Source organism: Brassica napus, chromosome C3, assembly GCF_020379485.1.
Source record: "Brassica napus cultivar Da-Ae chromosome C3, Da-Ae, whole genome shotgun sequence".
Taxonomy (NCBI): Eukaryota; Viridiplantae; Streptophyta; class Magnoliopsida; order Brassicales; family Brassicaceae; genus Brassica; species Brassica napus.
The window spans coordinates 28641417-28660380 of NC_063446.1; the positions used below are offsets into that span (position 1 = coordinate 28641417).

The 18964-nt window shown below is 34.6% G+C and overlaps 3 protein-coding genes, 1 long non-coding RNA gene and 2 pseudogenes across 5 annotated transcripts; 2 read left to right on the forward strand and 4 right to left on the reverse strand.

Moving 5' to 3' along the window:
* Window positions 1–1204: 1204 nt before the first annotated feature.
* Window positions 1205–3298, forward strand: BNAC03G39860D. Of its 2 annotated transcripts, none has more exons than XM_013829430.3 (4): window positions 1205–1508; window positions 2031–2673; window positions 2761–2902; window positions 2990–3298. In XM_013829430.3, the coding sequence occupies exons 2-4, from the start codon at window positions 2226–2228 to the stop codon at window positions 3048–3050; spliced, it is 651 nt and encodes a 216-aa protein (XP_013684884.1). In that variant the 5' UTR covers window positions 1205–1508; window positions 2031–2225; the 3' UTR covers window positions 3051–3298. The 2 variants fall into 2 exon arrangements, with proteins under 2 accessions (XP_013684884.1, XP_022555285.1); XM_022699564.2 differs by lacking the exon at window positions 1205–1508 and adding an exon at window positions 1773–1939.
* A 3596-nt stretch (window positions 3299–6894) lies between these two features.
* LOC106385816 (cell wall / vacuolar inhibitor of fructosidase 1) lies at window positions 6895–7891 on the reverse strand. The gene has a single exon (XM_013825715.3). The coding sequence runs from the start codon at window positions 7583–7585 to the stop codon at window positions 7034–7036; it is 552 nt and encodes a 183-aa protein (XP_013681169.1). The 5' UTR covers window positions 7586–7891; the 3' UTR covers window positions 6895–7033.
* Window positions 7892–8077: 186 nt separating this feature from the next.
* Window positions 8078–10145, reverse strand: LOC106386500 (annotated as a pseudogene).
* A 1232-nt stretch (window positions 10146–11377) lies between these two features.
* LOC106389220 lies at window positions 11378–13266 on the forward strand. The gene is made up of 4 exons (XR_007321439.1): window positions 11378–12436; window positions 12507–12780; window positions 12857–12947; window positions 13017–13266. It is a non-coding gene; the product is annotated as an uncharacterized LOC106389220 (long non-coding RNA).
* A 776-nt stretch (window positions 13267–14042) lies between these two features.
* LOC106384349 lies at window positions 14043–17251 on the reverse strand (annotated as a pseudogene).
* Window positions 17252–18300: 1049 nt separating this feature from the next.
* Window positions 18301–18864, reverse strand: BNAC03G39880D. The gene has a single exon (XM_013824325.3). It carries the CDS (start codon window positions 18862–18864, stop codon window positions 18301–18303), a length of 564 nt encoding a protein of 187 aa, XP_013679779.1.
* Between the last annotated feature and the right edge of the window lie 100 nt (window positions 18865–18964).

Below are 18964 nucleotides of genomic sequence, written 5' to 3' on the forward strand. Positions count from 1 at the left end.
GATTAACGGTCACATGAATCAACAAGAAACCCAATTAATATTGAAGATGTACAATACATTTTGACTAACAATTGTTATACTCTTTCTTTTGTTTCTAATAATAAAAAACAAAGTAAATAAAATACAAAAAAATGTTTTTTTTAATAAATACATCATTTGTATTTAGCAGTCTATTATAAATGCAAGTGTTGTCCAGGCAGAAGAAAGTAAAGTCATTATTTCTTGTAAAGAAAAAAAAAGATATTAGGAAAAATATTTAAGAATGATTACGTTTCTTAATTTTACAATGCTACACTAGAACTGTTTAATTTTCAAACACATATAATAATATTTTCCTGTTTTTATATGCATATATATTTACCACTCATTTATTGTATAAGTTTTCAATTACACAAGTTATTAATCTACTAAAACTATGTTAAATAACTAAAAAATTAACACAATTTTATAAGTCCAACATTTAAATTAAACAATTTACGTTTATTCTTCACTCGCGCAAGGTTGTTTCCTAGTATACTATAATGTGAAAATGTTGATTAGGATTTAACTTGACTTATGAGTTTTTAAATGAGAAGAATAATTAAAAAGTGTAAACAAAACGAGGTTGTTGACGAATTTGGTAAGACAAAGAAGACGTTGACGAGCTTCTCTTTAGGCATGGTTCTTACTTCATAGTAATCAAGAGATTGGAGGTTAATTGAAAAGGCTTTGTTAGTTAACGGACCTAATCTCTTTATTCCATAGCGGTTCTCGTTGAAGTCGTCATTTTCAGATATTTGTAAACTGGGACAGATAGATTTATAGTAATCAAATTGGGCCCAAGTTTATTCAATTAAGGACAATGTATGTCGCCATATTTGTCTCTGTCTACCCGATTCTGTCTTCGTCTTGAGTTTCTTGTAATTTCATACAAAAATTACAAAATTGAATTTTGTATTTATGTAAAAACAAAAGCACTCTCAAAACAAAATATTTGTAGGAAAGAACAATATTTGTAGAAGCTTATGTAATTTCTGTAAAAAACAAGAAAATAATTAGTTGAAAGGGCCACAATATATTTTACGGGTGCAAGCTCATAAGAAATAGAAAAATAAAGGGATCAAACAGGAATAAAATAATATTTGGCCCATCTCGGTGCGTCGGTGACGTGAAGCTTCCCTGCTGGAGAAAAGCTCACATGCGTAATCTCAGCTATATTTAGGACATCAACCAACACATGTCCGAACACAATACATTTCTATATCTGTTTTCAAATTCAAATCTGCTGTCCTTTTATCTTAATTTTAAAACTATCAGATTATTAATTTTTATTTCGTTGTTAAAATCCAGAATATCTCACAATAATACCATCTATATATCTCGATCTCTCCTTCTCCTCCTGAAGAAAATATTTTTGGAAACTTCGACGAATCGGTCTGAAGTGGGACAAGTAATCCGCCATTTTCTCCTCGGTCTCTCAGCTCATCTCGTCACTATCGGATCTAGGTCTCCTTCTCTTTCGTTTCAAGGTACAAAAACAAGTTTCAAATATTTTTCTATTTCATTCACACCAGTTTCGTTCACATTTTAAAGTTCTTTTTTTGGTTTTCCTTTTTTTCATCCATCATTCATATACTCATCACTCAGTAGTTCTGAGTTAATTTCTGGGTTCGTAATAAATTCAGTGAAATTATTTAATTCCTTTTTATTAATTTAAATGTATTCCCCCCTAAAAGTCACGGCATCGGAAAAGCGCAAAAACACAGCTGTGTTTAAGTATATATTTTCATAAAACATTTAATTTGAATCAATGCACTATAAAGTTACCTACTTTTGACAGTATCTGAATAAAAATATAAACCAAATTTCAAACACTTTCTGTCTCTTTAATCCTCTAATCTAGTCTCTACTTTTAATGTTTTTGACTTTTTTCTATCTATACCATGTGATTTTTGATTCGGTAATTATCCATATTATGCATTATGATTAAGCATTAAAGTATTTCCTTTATCGATTAATGAAAATTAAAGTTTGTGATTTTATTATTGCAGATTTTTGGTTATTTTTGGGGACAAGGCGTTAGCTGTAATTCAATTTTTTATTAGCTTTGGCTATTAAAGGCGGCACAAGCGTATGCGTTTGTGTCCTTTCCTCTCTACTGGGGACAGATCTTGTTCTTGATTACAGATTCAAGAACTAAGAGATTGTTTTCAGAACTTCGATTCTGGTCTTAATCTGGTGAGTTCATGGGGATGAGTCTCGATTTCGATGTTGATCTTGAGAAAGGAATCGTTGATTGCGACAATGTTTATGCAAAGTCTCCGGAGAAGCCACTGTTACCGATGTCTCCGGATAACAAACCGGTAAAAACCGGAGAAGAAACTGTCGGTTCGTTAGAAAACGATGCAAGTCCGGTTCAATGTGCGATCAGTAAACCGGGATGGGGGAAGGAGAAACGCAAGAAATCTGCGTCGAAGCCTCCTCGACCGCCGCGTGGACCGTCGCTGGACGCAGCGGATATGAAACTGATAAGGGAGATCGCTGAACTGGCGATGCTGAAACGCGCGAGGGTCGAGCGTTTGAGAGCTTTGAAAAAATCGAGAGCGGCCAAAGCTGAGTCTGCGGCTTCTTCTCTAGGCAATGTCTTGGCCTCGATTCTCACCGCTATTTTCTTCTTCGTCCTCGTTATCCAAGGTGTGCTTTGATTTTAACCGCGTTTGCGTTTTGCTATAGTTGGTTAATTTTAATCAATCTTACGTGTGATTTTACTGAAATATTCAGGATTTTCGCCAAGAGCAGCCGTTAGCTCCGGCACCGGAAAAGCCAATGGTGGTTTTGTGTCGGTTCAGCATGCGGGAAACCCGTCGGCGAGTGAACCGGGTGGAAGTTATACCGGTCCGGTTTTAGCAAGGAGATTACCAAAGTATGTCGTTGTTTCTTTGTCTGGTTAAGAGCAATCATAATTTATTTTGTCTGAAATAATCTCTAATCGTATCTTTTGTGCTGGCAGTTTACTAAAACCGGTTTCCGGTTTGCAGAATGGAAAGAAGATGAATAGAGTTTCACAATGAAGCATAAACTAAAGGGATAGACCTGGACAGGTTCATCACTGGTTGGTCAAACCATTTATCGGTTTACATTGTCGGTGAACCGTACACTCGTACCGATAAAGTTTTAGGGCAAAAGCGGCTGCTTTCTCTGCGGCTATGAAACTATAGTTTTGTAATATTCTTCTTGAAGTAAAAATAAGAGAAGTTTTTTTTTTTTTTGAACTGAGAAAATAAGAGAAGTTACAAATAATAAAATTACTATTGTGTTATTAAGGGTGTACCTTTTTACATGTGCTACTATAGAACCGTAATACAAATTAGGATCTTGTGTCTTTTAACGGATGTAAAGAAGTCAGTGACAAAAAAAAAAAGAATGTAAACAAGTATTCAAACTTAAATGAGATCAAAACGTAAAAATATGAAATCATCATTATCGGTATAGTTTTTTAAAAATATTTAAATCACATGCTAGTGATGCTTGGAGTTGAAATTTGAAATCAATTAATTAAAATAGCATATATTTGGAAACAGAATCCATGTGGCTGTATCTAGCCACTCCCACTAAGCATAGAGACCACTTTTAATGCTGTGCGAAATTAATTGAACATGTGATTTCACGTGTGTGTATATATCAAACGTCGATTATTTCTGTTGCGTTGCTGTCTTTGGATGCTTCGTGGTCCCAATATTAAAAGGAAATTGGGGCTATAACCACAAAAAAAAAACGATATTCACCGTGTAACTATTTAACCTAACGATTTTATAGACACTGTTAGAAATATAAAATAATATTGTAATACCTTTAAAAACAACCGGCTCAATCTGATACAAAAATAATTAAATATTTTAATTATTCACCCCACAAAAGTAACTCTTATCTCACCCTTCTTCACATCTTCTCTTTTTAACTTCTATGGTAATTTTGCTGCAGTCGAACAGTCTCCGGCACCGCTTTCATCCATCGCCTCCACTCTGCATGCAATCAACATCTTTTCCAGCTCCTCCGTCTTCTGTTTTCAATCTTCTTCGGCATTACAGTTCTTGGTTAGGGTCTTAACGGCGGTAGTAAGAAACCCTTTCTACCCAACTTCACCCCTTCAATTCTTCTCAGATCTCTGAACTCCCCGTAAGTTCTCCTTCTCTGTCGTAGATTCTCTTCTCCGTGTCGTCCTATGTGCTTATTTTCTTTCAATTTGGTGCTCGTCTCATAATCAAAGTGTTATAGTTTCTAGGTCTGTATCATCGGCTGATGTGAATTTGATCATCCCCGATTCGGAATTAGTCTCTCCCACTAAGTTCTCGGTGTTTCTCCGTAGATTATGGTTACTAAAATTTCTTCTCAGATCTTTATAGCGGTGATGCGAAATAAGTCGTGTAGTAATTTAGGGGAAGATGCGTGGAATATCATTGCTTAGAAATGCTCAGTCGGTACACATAGTATGATATTTTGAATCCGGTTTCCATTTGAAATGTAATAGTATACTTATCCCATTCAACTATTCCACTGAGGATATTATCGCTTGCTATTATGTTTTGCTTTGCTGCAATTTGTGGTCGGTTGTGGTTCCCTCTCTGATGTTCTTATTCTAAGTTATGCTTGAATTGGGGTTTTTGTCTCTGTGGTGCATAGTTCATGGTGTAGAAATATCGATTATTTTGTGGAATAGCATCTGCAATACATAGATGTTTCATCGTATGCCCGTATCAGTATATCTCGTTGCTATATGTCATGTTAAGTGGAATAGTATAAGGTTCACATTATTCCATTTTACATGGAATCGTACTTTTACATCATATGCCTTTCCATTCGTTACCCATTCTTATTCTGTTTGATTCATAATTCATTTCTATATTGAATATTACAGTGTGAACCGTCCTCACTCTTTGCCCCTCTTACTTTTCATTCTCCAGGTTTGGTATGGATGAGTTAGACCTTCCAACTAGATTGTTTGAGACATGCTTTGAACCTACCGGCAAAAAAGGGTTAACAACTATTTCCAGTATTATGGCCGGTGGATTTAATTTCACAAAGACTTGGGTTACCTATGTAGTGGGGTTTATATTTACTTAACTTGGGTTTAGTGTTCACTGTCAAGTGCTCTATTACTATTTCCATTAGCTTTGTATTTCATGTGGCTAATGAGGAATGTAAATACATGTCTCTAGTATTATGACATGTGAATTTAGTTTCCTGAAGATTTGGGTTGCCTATGGTGGATTGGGGTTTATATTTCTCTAACCTGGGTTTAGTGTTTAATGTCAAGTGTCCTATTACCAGCCATATTAGCTTTGTATTTCATGTTGCTCATGAGGAATGTAAATACATGTCTCGAGTATTGTGGCAGGTGGATTTAATTTCACAAAGATTTGGGTTGCCTATGTATTGGGGTTTATATTTTCCTAACTTGGGTTTAGTGTTTACTATCAAGTGTTCTTTTACCATCCCCATTAGCTTTGTATTTCATGTGGCTCATGAGGAATGTAAATATATGTCTCCAGTATTATGGCATGTGGATTTAATTGCCTGAAGATTTGGGCTGCCTATGGATTGGATTTATATTTCCTTAACTTGGGGTTTAGTGTTTACTGTTAAGTGTTCAATTACCATTCCTATTAGTTTTGTATTTCATGTTACTCAATCTTTGCTCTAGTATGCACATATTATCATTTTAAATAGTACATTGTATATAGTATAGAAGTCTTCTCGTAATGGATGGTGCAAATGTGTTCGTAACCCTATACACACATTTATAATCATTAACCTACACCAGTTGTTTAAATTTACACAGTGAAAATATCTTAGTAAATCGACTTCAGTATGTGGGATCCTCCTACTCTTTCATTAGGAGTAGCTGTCACCAACTATCCGACTTTCATATTTTCCTAATTTTTGTTTAGTGTTTAGTGTCAAGTGTTCTTCTACCAATCCCCCCATTAGATTTTGTAAATCAATCATGGATGTATGCAACTAGTATATAAATGACATAGTATATTTTATATGGAATAGTAGTTTTCAGATAAATTACATCGTGTATTCTATATGGAATAGACCTTCTCACGTTATATACGTCATAAACGTTAACTCACCTTATAACGGACATATATTATCAGAAGTTAACATTGACATCATTTCATTTAACCAAAATAGAAGGTCACAAGGTTTTCCGTACAACAAACACAATGTGCCCACATTCCATTAAATTTGGGTTACGTTACATATTCTTTTGTGTAATTTACCGAGAGTTTACATTTCCATACTATTTGGCCTTTAGTTTATTTCTGTGTGGTTGATAAATTTATTTATGGAATATTTGGCTTGATTTTGGGTAAAGCATTACGTACTTTCCTTGCATCATGTACCTTTTTAATTGTAGCGAAATTATGAAGACCATATTTTACTTAGAACTACATTTATAATATTACTATTCCACATATGGTACATAGTATGGAAACTCATACAATCGGTATAGAATATACTTGTCGTCATCTTCAGTTCGTCGTTAGGTTATAATTGTTTCTGACACACTTACAACTGTTATCCACTCCTCTCGATTCATACCTTTACATCATATGTGTTGAATACAGCTGCACAACGTGATCCGTATGTTATGTGATTGTTATGATGCCACAGAAAATGCCACGTCGTTTACTTTATAATATGGAACCGATAATCTGTTACTTGATGGAGTATAACCGGATGGAAGGAAGCACAAAAGTCAGACAATGAATTACGTCAAAATCATAGCTACTTCCTTGATTTATCACCAAAATATAGTCATTTGGCCAATAATCCCAATATTAAAACCCCCAACTCCTAGTTTTTTTTGTTGATAGTTTAAGTCACCATATATACTCCCCAACTAAATAAATTAAAAAAATGTAAGAATACTGCTGTAACAGAATTACAGAAACATACAATTTCTATAGTGAATTATTATTATGGTAAATATCGTGTCAATAATTTACAAATAAATAATTATTACTTGGGAAGGAAACAAAGATTCTTAATGACTGTTCATTAGAGATTTAATCACAGAAATGGCCACGTCGCAAAGATTCTTAACCAGCTGGTTCCTAGCCGTAAGAGCCGCCGAGCTTTCATCGTCGGCCATGGTACTATTGATCCGTTTCTGGCAAGAATCAGTTTGTTTCTCGGCGTCACCGAGAACATACTTCGCGAATCCAAACTCCCCTCGCTGCATTGCCTCGATCGCCTGAGGAATGTTGAACCGGACCACCGGCCGGTACATCTCAGCGCACTGAGCCAGCGCTCGCTCCGCAGCTGGATCTTTAGAATGTCTGATCAGCGATTGGATATAACCTAAGTTATCGGTCATGTTACCGAGAACAACGTTGGCCATTGCGGAGGCTAGAGATTTGGGATCAGAGGGTGAGGGAATGAGAGGGCGGAGAGAGGCTTCGCAGAGGTCGCAAAACGGCGTCTCTTTGCAGACTGTGTCTATTAGGTCGTCGGAGGAATGAGCTTGCAACGGTAGGAGCAGAAGGAGAAAGAGGTATAGAGACGGTTGTGATGTGACGGCGGAGGATTTCTTCATCGTCGGCGATGGTGAATTTTGAAAAGAAAGTGAGAAGAATATTGATGTGTGTAATAACTTAAATTAATACTTGTGTGTTGTGAGTGCTACTAGCTACCTATGTTTCTAGACTTATATAGTTGCTATTTAAATTTGTTATATACTACATATTAGTAAATGTTAAAAGCTACAACTCTTAGTTTTTCTTTTAGTAACCAAGACGGATGCTTTTTACGTGCCGTCACAATGTCACATATGACTCGTTTTATATCGATATGAAGCTTAGATAGATTTGCTTAATAGTGATTATTAGGTCTATGTAGTTGTTCTTACAATTTCACCCGTGACAAACTTTGTTGAGTATAAACTTTGTTGTGAGTATTAGTATGGCATACGTATATTGACTAATCAATATTATTGACTAATCAATATTTAATTTTCATATACGTAAACATGGATATGTGGTGGTTGTTGGCCAAAAAAAAGAACGAAAGAAAAGTAGATGTTGTGTGGTATACTGGTATTGGTGAATAGGTTAGGCCCTTTGTGAGTCGCTCCACATGAAACGAAGATACCATGATACATTTCACACTATACTACCTTTTCATCTGATTTAAATATTTTTTACTTATAACAGAAGTATATATTGTGGGGCTGCCTTCTCTAGTCAGTCTGCCTCGTGAATGTTGGTGTATCCCGTGAATGTTGGTATTACCAGTTTAGCAGAAATCAAGGTACGAGAACGACCTTAATTGACTCTGTTTATCCGGTTAAAGTAAAGTAAAGTCTAGATCGATGGTTTTATCAATTTAATTATCACTTCCATAACATATTTTTCTAGTAAGATAACAGCTTCGAGGAATATTTTTGTTATTGTTATTTTAATATATTTTAAAAAGGATTGTTCAGAGAAACATTCGGACGATGGCTCTGGTTACATCACAGATCTTGGCCATTTTCTGGGTCAAATCGGTTAAAGGAGATTGGTCTTTGGGAAACCCTCCTTCGCAGACGGAGGCTTCAAGGCCAGCGTCGACAATTGCATCCTCGGCGAGCTTAGGGTTTCCTTTTATAGCAATAATGGCTGTGTGGACGTTGGCCTCTACGATCGTCTTGTATCTTAGATTATATTCATCCAACACCCGCTTAAGCATCGGTTTAGTTTTGTACGCCACGTTGATCTGCCGATAGTCTCTGTCCCAAGCGCCTACAACATTCAACACCAGAGGTCTGGTAATTATCGTCAGAAGTCTTGGGTATAATGAGATGAAACATCCACCTATTACTCTCATAGTATTAGTAATTCGTATGTATATATTTTCGGTTCCAAAATAACTATAAAAATTATATGTTTGTTTGTTAATAGTTTCAGTCTCCAACCGGCTCAGTAATCACCCTATGTAACTTTATATTGTTACAAAATCAAAGCCATAAAATACTCTCTGATTAAAAAAAAAAAGATTATGTAAGAGAGACCTTGATTTTGTCGACGAGGATGAGACCGAGGCCGACGATGTCAGCTGAGGAACTACGTGGATCGGAGTTGAGGAGAGAGAGAGAGACAAAGAGTGTAGTCAGTGGTGTCTCTTTGCATGTCTTATCTACAATATTTCCCATCGCAGTTCTCATCATCATAGCCATCGTCACTATTATCATCATCTTTATCATTTTCATCTTTTAAAATCTTTGGAACTTCAGATGTATAGTTAATGAATCTTCCTAATCGAAAAGTATATATATATGTTTTCGGTGTGACTAGTTATGAATCTTATTATTCTAAAACGTATTTTTTTTTGTATAAAATACAAATAGTTTTGAAGTTAAGTTTGAAGTTTTGTTTTTGGAAAAGAACGCCTTTAAATTTTAAAATTAAAATTTTGAAAACTTCATAATGGAGATGTTCTTATGTGTGTTGTTTGCCCACACACATAATTAGTCTATAGTTTTGTATTTAAGAAATATAGGGGTTGGTCCGTCCTACGGGCAGATGAATTTAAAACAAAATAAATTTATATTAAACATATTTTAATTTTATAAAAGATTTGAAAAACCTTTACATTTAATATATAAATATTTGTTTTCTAAGGTTATTTTTATTTAAGATTATATTTATTTTGTTAACATCTGAACTTTCTTATAATTCTTACGTGTTTGAATTTTTATTTGTTATCAACTATATTTTATGATATTGTACTATTTTATTTTCATTATTCATTTCACTTATATTTTTAAATGGAAATACGTCCTCTTCTTCAATTTGCATGAGATTATGTGTAATATTTTAATATATTTTCTTAATTGTGTGATTAAAGTTTTATGTTTGTACTGTGGTATATCTAAATGTATTCTATTAGTGATTATGAGTGTGATTCTAACATTGTTTTTATTCAAAAATTTCATTAACTAAATATTAAATCACATTTTCTAGCTAATCTAACATGTTTTATCTTCTCGGATTTTTTAAGTGCTAATCGGATAAAGCTATTAACATATTTTACTAAAAATTCTTATAATGATTTTAATTTTAAAAAAAAATTAATTAGGACTAAAGTCCAAACCAAAATTCACTTAACCCTAAAACACACCGGGACCAATCTATGTAAACAAAATAGTAATATATGCTTTTTGAGCTAAATATTTTAAGACTATTGGAGCTTAACTCGGTACAAATTAACCTAAATGATTCTAAAATTAAATAATCATGTTTATTTATTATCTTAAAATCGTTATCTATAAATTTTTATTAATATTGTGGCATCACTGGCATGTATATATTCTTAAGTTTGACTTGGATTTTCTATAAGATATCCTAATATACATTTTTACTACATTGATTTAATATTTATTATTTATTAATTTATATGTGTGGTGGATATATTTTTAAATTTTTTGCTTCTAAACTAATTTGATTGATTAAAACATATTAACAAATTTAAATTTTGATTTAATTTGATCAATATTTTGTTTGGCTGTAGAATATTAAATGTTTGGTTTTCTATTGAAATGGTCAAGCTTAGCTTGATATTTACAGCCTCCTTATATACACATTTGACCATCAATATTGTATTTTGATATACATACATTTTTTCAATAGATCTACTTAAGGCCAAACAATTTAAAATATTTTGAAATCTTGCGGACCAATTATTCATAAATAAATTTAAATTATACTGAATATATTTTTAATTAAGTTTTATACTAAACTTAAGTGTATTACTCATGAATGAGATGAAACATAATTTTTATATATAATTGGATTAGTTTTTCTAATTTCAAAAACAATTAGATATTTTCTCTTTTGATAAGATTTTATTCTTTTTGTAGGGGTCATATTGTGAATGGATTTTTTTGCTTCATTCATAAAAAGATAAATGTCGAATATGCGCCCATCTCAAGACATGAACTGCCTGAATATAGAAGTGCTTTGTAATGATTTAGTGAAGGCAATAGCTCTCAGAGATTTCATCATTTTGAAAAAATTACCTTTGTTTTTTGTTACTTAAATTCCTCAAAGCATTCCTCGATTTTATATTTAATAGGTTTCTTCCTTATTTTATAGCTTCTTAGTAGAATGGAATCTGTGTTTATATTGGACACTTCTCCGGAGCCATTAAAATTGTCTTTGTTTTCTTTCTAATTAAATGGTTTGATGCTTATAAATAGCTTCCATGAAAGACTGAGTGGATGACCTTTTAGTTCATTTCAGTTCGAATAAAGAGGTTTTTGGTAAATAAATAATTAAAGGATCTAATATCACCAAAAGAGTAAAGATCTCTACATAGCTAAACAAATATCATCGATATGTGAAGTGCTCCTGCATATAAGGTGATGGTCAAAAGCAAGCACAAACAAAGAGGCAGCAGATAAAACTTTGTGATGTTTTAATAAAATGACACGGTACGATATCTTCCAGGGTAGATCACCTCATAAAATCACAACCTGAATATCGCTTTGGTGCCGGTCCCTCCAGGCACCAACCACAACCAAGAAAAACATTCGGCATTCTCAGGGCTGGAGAAGCTTCATGAAGAAATCAACAGTATTGTACTCTATGTCCTGCTGCAATTTGCAACGACTCCATCGCCACGTTTTGTCACCTCCACTTTCAGACTTAGATAGTGATCACATGCACATGTTCAATATCCCACTATATAAAAGCTACTAATTTTGGATGTTATAAAGGATGCCACATAGGCAAAATATTCTCAGCCATTCATTCTGCCACGTCACTGGTAACCCAGACCAACAAATCGTAATTGCAGCCCAGCCCGTTAACCGGTTTCGCTCACGAAATTGCTGTCTCCGTCTCTTTGCTGTTGGGCCAGATTAAAAAATTTTCCAGCCCATCCCATTACTTATTTCAACTTTCAAACTATTTTCTTTTGCATTTTCTATTATTTCAGACAATTTTTTATTTCAACTGTTTTCTATAACAATGTGCAAACCGCCTAAGTTCCCTTTGATCTTAAAATAGTACGCCCAAGATAACAAAACCCCCTCATTTCACACACAGTCCCTGTAAATTTCTATAAAAAACTAAATTCTACTATCAAACCCACCCAACAAATTTACTACTACCACCTATAATTATGGCCCAGCCTACTTAAACTTTAAAAAAAACCATGACAATACTTAAAAAAAACACACCCTAACTATGTTCACTTCAAAAAAAAAAATTTAAACAAAATTGCCAAAAAAATACTAATTCTCATTCTTATCTATGTAGCACATGCACCACAAGATCAAAGCAATTAGGACAACACCCTCGAACCTCATCCAATAATCGTTAGGATCCTTAGGGTCTGGCCCATCACAAATCACAAAAATAAAGATGCTTTCCTAGGGACAACTTTCATATGTCTTGACATCCAGGTTTGTCTAAAATTCATATTTTTAATTATTCCAACTATATTTCAAATGATTGCTTCTAACCACTAAATAGGAACAAAAAATGGAGGGGAAGGTACCTATTTCTACGTCTGACACAATGTACCAACGCTTCGAAGAAGGAAAAATTTATCACATTAGATATTTTAATCTCCTCCCCAATAACCAACGTTACAGGCTTACCGATCAACCATACATAATCAATATCAAAGAAACAACAACTATTACACTGATTCAAGAAAACATTGCACCGATTCCTTCATACATATTCCGGCCACAACGCTACACCCAGTTGATCAGCTTAGCAAGTGAAACCAACTTCCTACCAGGTAAAAAAAAACAAAAACTCTCTCACACAAAAATAAATCCTAATTTTTTTTCCAAACAACCAAATTATTCCTACAGATGTTGTTGGCCGCATTTGCCTCATCCAAGGAAGTGATTTATATAACCACTACACAGATTCAAAAATCATCATTGGATTACGTTTAGACAGGTACAAACTTTTTATTAAGTAATAATTGGTTTACAACTAAACAAAATCTAATACAATAATTATTTGTAGATCGAAATTGGTACGTCTAACTTTATGGGACAAGGAGGCATCTAATTTCAGAGAGTTAAATCGCATATCAACAAGGAAAAAACAAGTCGTAATCATCACAAGTATCATTCCACGGATACATGAAGGTAATAAACTAAACATAAACTTTACAAAAAACTAAATGCTAACAAATATTTGCCTTTTTCAGAAAAACTATCACTCACAGCAACACCTGGAACGCGCTTCTACTTTAACAACGAAATTGATATCATTCAACGCTTCCAAAAGAGGAATAAACTGCTATCCTAAGCCTCATAGCAAACACCACCAGTCAACTTTTAAAACATTTACGTTACCACTTCCTACATCAATTAAATTGTCACACACAAAGATTATTTTCTCATTCAAATATCGAATTCCTCAAAACTATTTATTATTCATACTTACAGTTGTTTTTTAAAAAAAAATGATCACCGTTTCGAACTTCTCCCCTGTATAAAAAAACAAAACTTAACTTATCCTTTCAGAAACCAAAAAACACACAATTTTAATTCACCTGATTTTTATTAAACATGTAATCCGCGCGCAGCGCGGACGCCGGCCCTAGTGTCTATAACAATGAACCAAATTAAATTAGACCTTGGAGCTAGTATATATATTACTAACAGAGAGGGAAGAACATACCATCGAATCAATCACAAACTCGTTCATATCATTCATGAAGACCGCATGAGCCTAGAAGTATTAGAACCACACTCGAAAAAGGGGAGATGGTTATTCCATGTTTTTGTAAGGGTACTGATTCATTTGTGAGATGTTAGAGATGGCACAATGTCAACAGATGCACCTTGATCAGAAGCAATCAAGTGATGATGATAACTGTTAGCTCAGTGATCAGCTAGGGGGTGTTAAGATAAATTTGAATTACATAAGATATTTAACAGTAATGGATTATACATATGAAGACAATCTATATATTTTAAAAATTGATTGGTATACAAAATTATGAATGAAATTTTAATCCAATAAGGTGAGAAACCTTTTTTATCAGTACCTCACTTGGTCAATCAAATCTGGATTTGTAACACCCCAACATTTCTTTCTATATGTGTGACAAACAGCAGCAGTCATGCTCTTCCTGCAAAGAAAAAAAACAAAGGTCACATGAAAGCTAGGAAAGCAAAATTGAAAAAACACCATCAAATATTCTGAAATGATTAGTTAAGTTTTCTACGCATGAAGAAAAAAAATCATACTGAAAGAAAAGTTACGTTTATGCTAAGCAAGGAAGACTAACTATATTGATGCATTTATCTATAGAATCTGTTCAACGTCAGGTCTGCATCACACAATGTAACATTAAGGATATTCCATAGGAAATTACATGGCTTAAGGAATGGAATAAGTAAAGACGCACCCATGGTTCAAGAGAAGAGTATGTCCAATATGCTGAACTGCGATGGAAACCTGAGCTTTGGAGTAAGGTACCTTAAACAGTTGTTTTACAATGTAAACTGGCGCCAAGAGGTTTACCTTATTCTTGTAGACCACCAACCAGAGACAGAATGTGCTTCACTTTTCTTGTTAAGGTTCATAGCAATAACATTAGCCTCTTCAGATATATCTGCCAGGTCAAAAAACACCATACCTTAAGAAAAATAGAACTAAAACACTATTAATATTTGATCCCCAAAAAAAACTATTAATATAAATGGTTCATTCTCTATTCAGTATTCATAGTGTTCATCAAATGGTAAGATAAACTTAAAACAAGGAGAGAACATTTTACCCAAAAAACAGACATCCGATGATCAGTGGCGAAGGCTAAAACTTCAGGGAAATCAGTTAAAAACGGATACCGATTATGATCTGTCTCTGATGGAATCCTCTGGTAATATCTCGGAGCACTGAATCTGAAAAAAAAAAAAGCTTCAGGTTAAATGAAAACCGAATACATTTTTAATGAAAAAGTGGGAGAGGCAACGATCGGCAAAGAACACATTTATAGCCAGAGCTTCAATCGGTTACCTTAGATTTCTGGGAGAGAGTGAGGGGAGTGGTTCAAACATAGTTAATGGTAAGATTAATGTATCAGATGAAGGATAAATGAAGCCGTTACAGATTCGTAGATTCGGAGATGTCTGAAAAGGCACGAGATTCTTCTATGGAGCTTAGACATCGAAAAAGAGGAGAAACCTAACTACGTTTGGGCCTGATTACACAACAGTAGAAGAGCCCATAGCATAGAACAATTACAAATAATTAGTCCAGAACACAACAATCTTCTTAGTCCAACTCGTGTGGCAAAAAAAAGTTTTTCATTGGTTGATTTTCCATGCTGAGGTGGATAAGCTCAATGGAGCTCATATTCCCCTTTTATTACTTTTTTGATTGTGGTGGTGACTTGTTTCTTAAGTCTTTGGGACCTATATAATGTTGCGATGAAGCAAATTAGTACCAAAGAATAGAGATGTGAAAGCTCCCGAACAAAGAACACAGAGATATTGAGTATTGCAGATTGACTGAAAAATAACGTATTGTTCATATTCTTTTTCCGCTTTGGTCTGTCTCATTGCTTGATTTGGGCTAAGCTTGGAACATATGAGCACCCAAAAGGACGATGATATTCTACAGCTTCTACGAGATCTACTTGTCTGAAATATCCACCCTCTCCAATGACATAAGCTATATATGTTGCGAGTGAAACACATATCTGTGTCTTTATCAAAAACCACAACGACTCTCTTCTCTTGGTCAAGGAAGAAACTTCCTTGTGACATTCCAAACTGAAAATCTAAGAATGGTTCCATATTCACTGCAAAGAACAACTTGTTCCAGGAAACCTCTTCAGGCTCAATCTTGGTTGTAACCCAAATCTCCATACGCAACAAGTAATCAACCTGAAGTAACACGGCAAGCTGCTCCTCTCGAACACTAGAAAGAGATACCGTACATTCAAACCCAGTGTGAAAGGGCAGGCTAAGACGCGGACCAAATCTCTCGGTTGTAAAGTCAAAACAAATCAAGAAATCAGCAACCTTGAATGGTTCTCCAACTGCTGGTTTAGCTGGATACCTTTCTAGAGAAAACCAATAAGTATTTCCCTTGAGAGACACGCCACGTGCATAGAAATCTATATGCCAGTCGGAAGTGACATCAAGAACCCTCCACGAATTAGAGCTTAAGTCGTAGATTTCATACTCAACAAATTCATTGCCGAGAGGATCAACAAATCTCAAAATTTTGCGGCATGATGATTTGCTATTCTCCACGTATCCGATAGCTTAGGAGTACCAGTCCAGTCTAGGGTGAGGACTTCGGGGCTTGAGCCACAAGGTTTGGCCCATGTATGGATTCCAGACAACGAAGCTAGCGAAGTCTTTTGCGATGCATAGCAGTAGACCGTCGCAGTGACAGACTAGCGATATATCAACTCGATCTGAATTGTCAAGGCTACTGAGTTTACCTTGACAGGTTATCGATGGGCGGTCGTGGAGAATGAGGGACATCAAATAAACTCGAAACTCTATCACCATGACAACCGTTAACTCCGTTGATGCTTGTTCAACTATGTGGTTTTTGAAGAAGCTCTCATCTTTGGTTAAAGTGTTCCAGTTTTTGCAGGTAGATCTTGCTCCTCTCAGAGATGTCACCGGAAGCCTGGAGAACACCTCCTCTACCAAATCCTTTGGAAGATCGGCCATAGACGTCAGCCCCTTCTTTGCTTGATTAGCAAGGTGCTTCTTTATCGAAAAATAAATAAATTATCTTTCTCCTCTGAGGGTTACAAGATATGTTCCCGACATGAGCTGGACCACGATCTGTTTAAATGAATCTGGGCCAATATGGGCTTTACTATAACTAGATGACAAGCCACGCAGGGCGCGGAATGAGCTTTTTTTTTTAATGTATTGTAATTTATTATTAGAAATAATATACATTTTTTTTATCGATAACATGTTTTACATTTGATTAGAGATGAACATTTGGATAGTTCGGTTTGAGTTTATTCTGATTTCTTGTTTTTGGTGTTACATATTTTAGCCCTACTCATGTATTTATAAATTTTGTTTTGGGTTCGGTTCAGAATTGGATAACCCGTTTAAATTACTTTTTAAAAATTAATATTTATATAAAATTTAAATTTCTCAAAATCTAAAAATAAAATAATATATAACATTCAAATTTTAATAATGTATGACAAAATACTTAAACGTAACATAAAAATTGGTTTAGCTTAAATATTTGGATAGAAAATCAATAGATATTTTAAGTATTTTTGGTATTTTTAATATCGTTTAGCTATTTTAGAAATGTATTTTTAAGTATTTGAATATATTTCCAAGTATTTTGAAAAACTTAAAAACATCTAATATATTTTGGATATTTTTAGAAATTAAATATAAAAATAATCACTATGTTTAAGTATATAAATATATTCATGTATATTCAAATACGTGAAAAAGTTTGGTTTGGGTTGAGTTTGGTTTCGTTTATCTAGATACTAAAATTTTGAATCTGTTTGAATATCTAACTAATTTTGGTTCAGGTTCAGTAATACATTTTCGGATCAGATTTTGTTTAGTTTTTCGGATTCGAATTTGAACATAGTTTTAACGAAATTGATGGTGGTTCATATTAATTTTGGGTATGTAACAATTTTAAAACTAAAACACATGTACGTGACCCATTCTACTCATTCCGAAAGAATGGATCGACATGTTCAATGAACATGAGTTCCAGGTGCCGATAGTGTTTTTTTTTTTTGTAACACTCCTGGTGCATATGGTTAAACATAATAAAATTGCTATTAGCCCTGCTTTGTTTGTTGTTTCCTCGAGGAGCATGAGGTTTTACCTTTTGTGTGGTTTGGTTGAAGGTTCTCATATTTGGTTCAGTTGATAGTTTGGATACTACCGATGTGGGATACTTTGTATCTAATACCCCTCGAGATGATGACTCCTTTGACCGTCAATTTCGGAATGTTCGGGCAAAGATGGGCCAACTTTGAGCCAGATCAATGTGGATCAGGTTGGACTGTATGGATCGGGCTCTGATACAATGTTAAGCTAGATGGACTTCCAACCTAAAACCAATCGGTGATAAGTGGATTAACCCATCTATCTTATATATTGCTTATGATCCTTTCCAACTACCGATGTGAAACATTTTGTTTCTAATAGAAACAAGATCACATTGACTATGGATTTATTTTTATTATATAAGTTGCGACACCAAGAGTAAATGACATTTTAATAGTTCTTTTGTTTGTTACCATCATGCAGGTGAATGAAACATAAAAGAATCAAGACGTCAAAACGTTGGAGAAACCGTTACCAATGTTGCACATTTTCTCAAACACCGAATTGCGTATAGAATAAGCACCCAAGTTTTTCAGATCTTTAAGGTCAGCCTCGCACGAAGATATGATATCCAAGGCTTTAGAAGCTGCCTGAGGTACTAGCGCGTAGGATTTAGACCTCGCAAACACTTGAGCTCCCTCGATCGCTGTAACGGCTAATTCATAATCTATCACACAAATCTCATATGTGTTTTTGAGATACGGATCAGTCGTTGTTGCCGCCGCTAACTCTTTCATCGCCGACAGATTCATATTGCCAAACACTCGCGTCTTTTCGAGGACCATATCGACAAGACCACCTAGGTCGAGAGCTACGGTTATAGCATAAGAGGTTTGCCAGACGCAGAAAGTAATGTTATCAATTGGCGGTTTTGCGCAGAGTTGGTTAAGTAGTTTCGTTGTGACTTTGTCAGTCGGAGAAAAAGATGAAGACTGAGGGGTGATTGTTAGGATAACGAGAAGAGGAAGGACTGAAAACACGTTTCTTGTGACGAAAGAGAAAGCCATTGCCTTGAGTGTGCAAGAAGCGGCTATGTGGTTTCTTAGATTTGAGGAGTGCTTGCTCCTAATTAGCAATTAAATTATATAGAAGATACTTTCCTCTCTT

What these genes read in the sequence shown, in the direction of transcription:
- BNAC03G39860D (XM_013829430.3), top strand. Translation starts at nt 2,226, where the DNA reads ATGGGGATGAGTCTCGATTTCGATGTTGATCTTGAGAAAGGAATCGTT. An exon ending in CTTCGTCCTCGTTATCCAAG is followed by an intron (nt 2,674 to 2,760) that starts GTGTGCTTTGAT and finishes TGAAATATTCAG; the next exon opens with GATTTTCGCCAAGAGCAGCC. An exon ending in TTAGCAAGGAGATTACCAAA is followed by an intron (nt 2,903 to 2,989) that starts GTATGTCGTTGT and finishes TTGTGCTGGCAG; the next exon opens with TTTACTAAAACCGGTTTCCG.
- LOC106385816 (XM_013825715.3), bottom strand. Translation starts at nt 7,585, where the DNA reads ATGAAGAAATCCTCCGCCGTCACATCACAACCGTCTCTATACCTCTTT.
- BNAC03G39880D (XM_013824325.3), bottom strand. Translation starts at nt 18,864, where the DNA reads ATGGCTTTCTCTTTCGTCACAAGAAACGTGTTTTCAGTCCTTCCTCTT.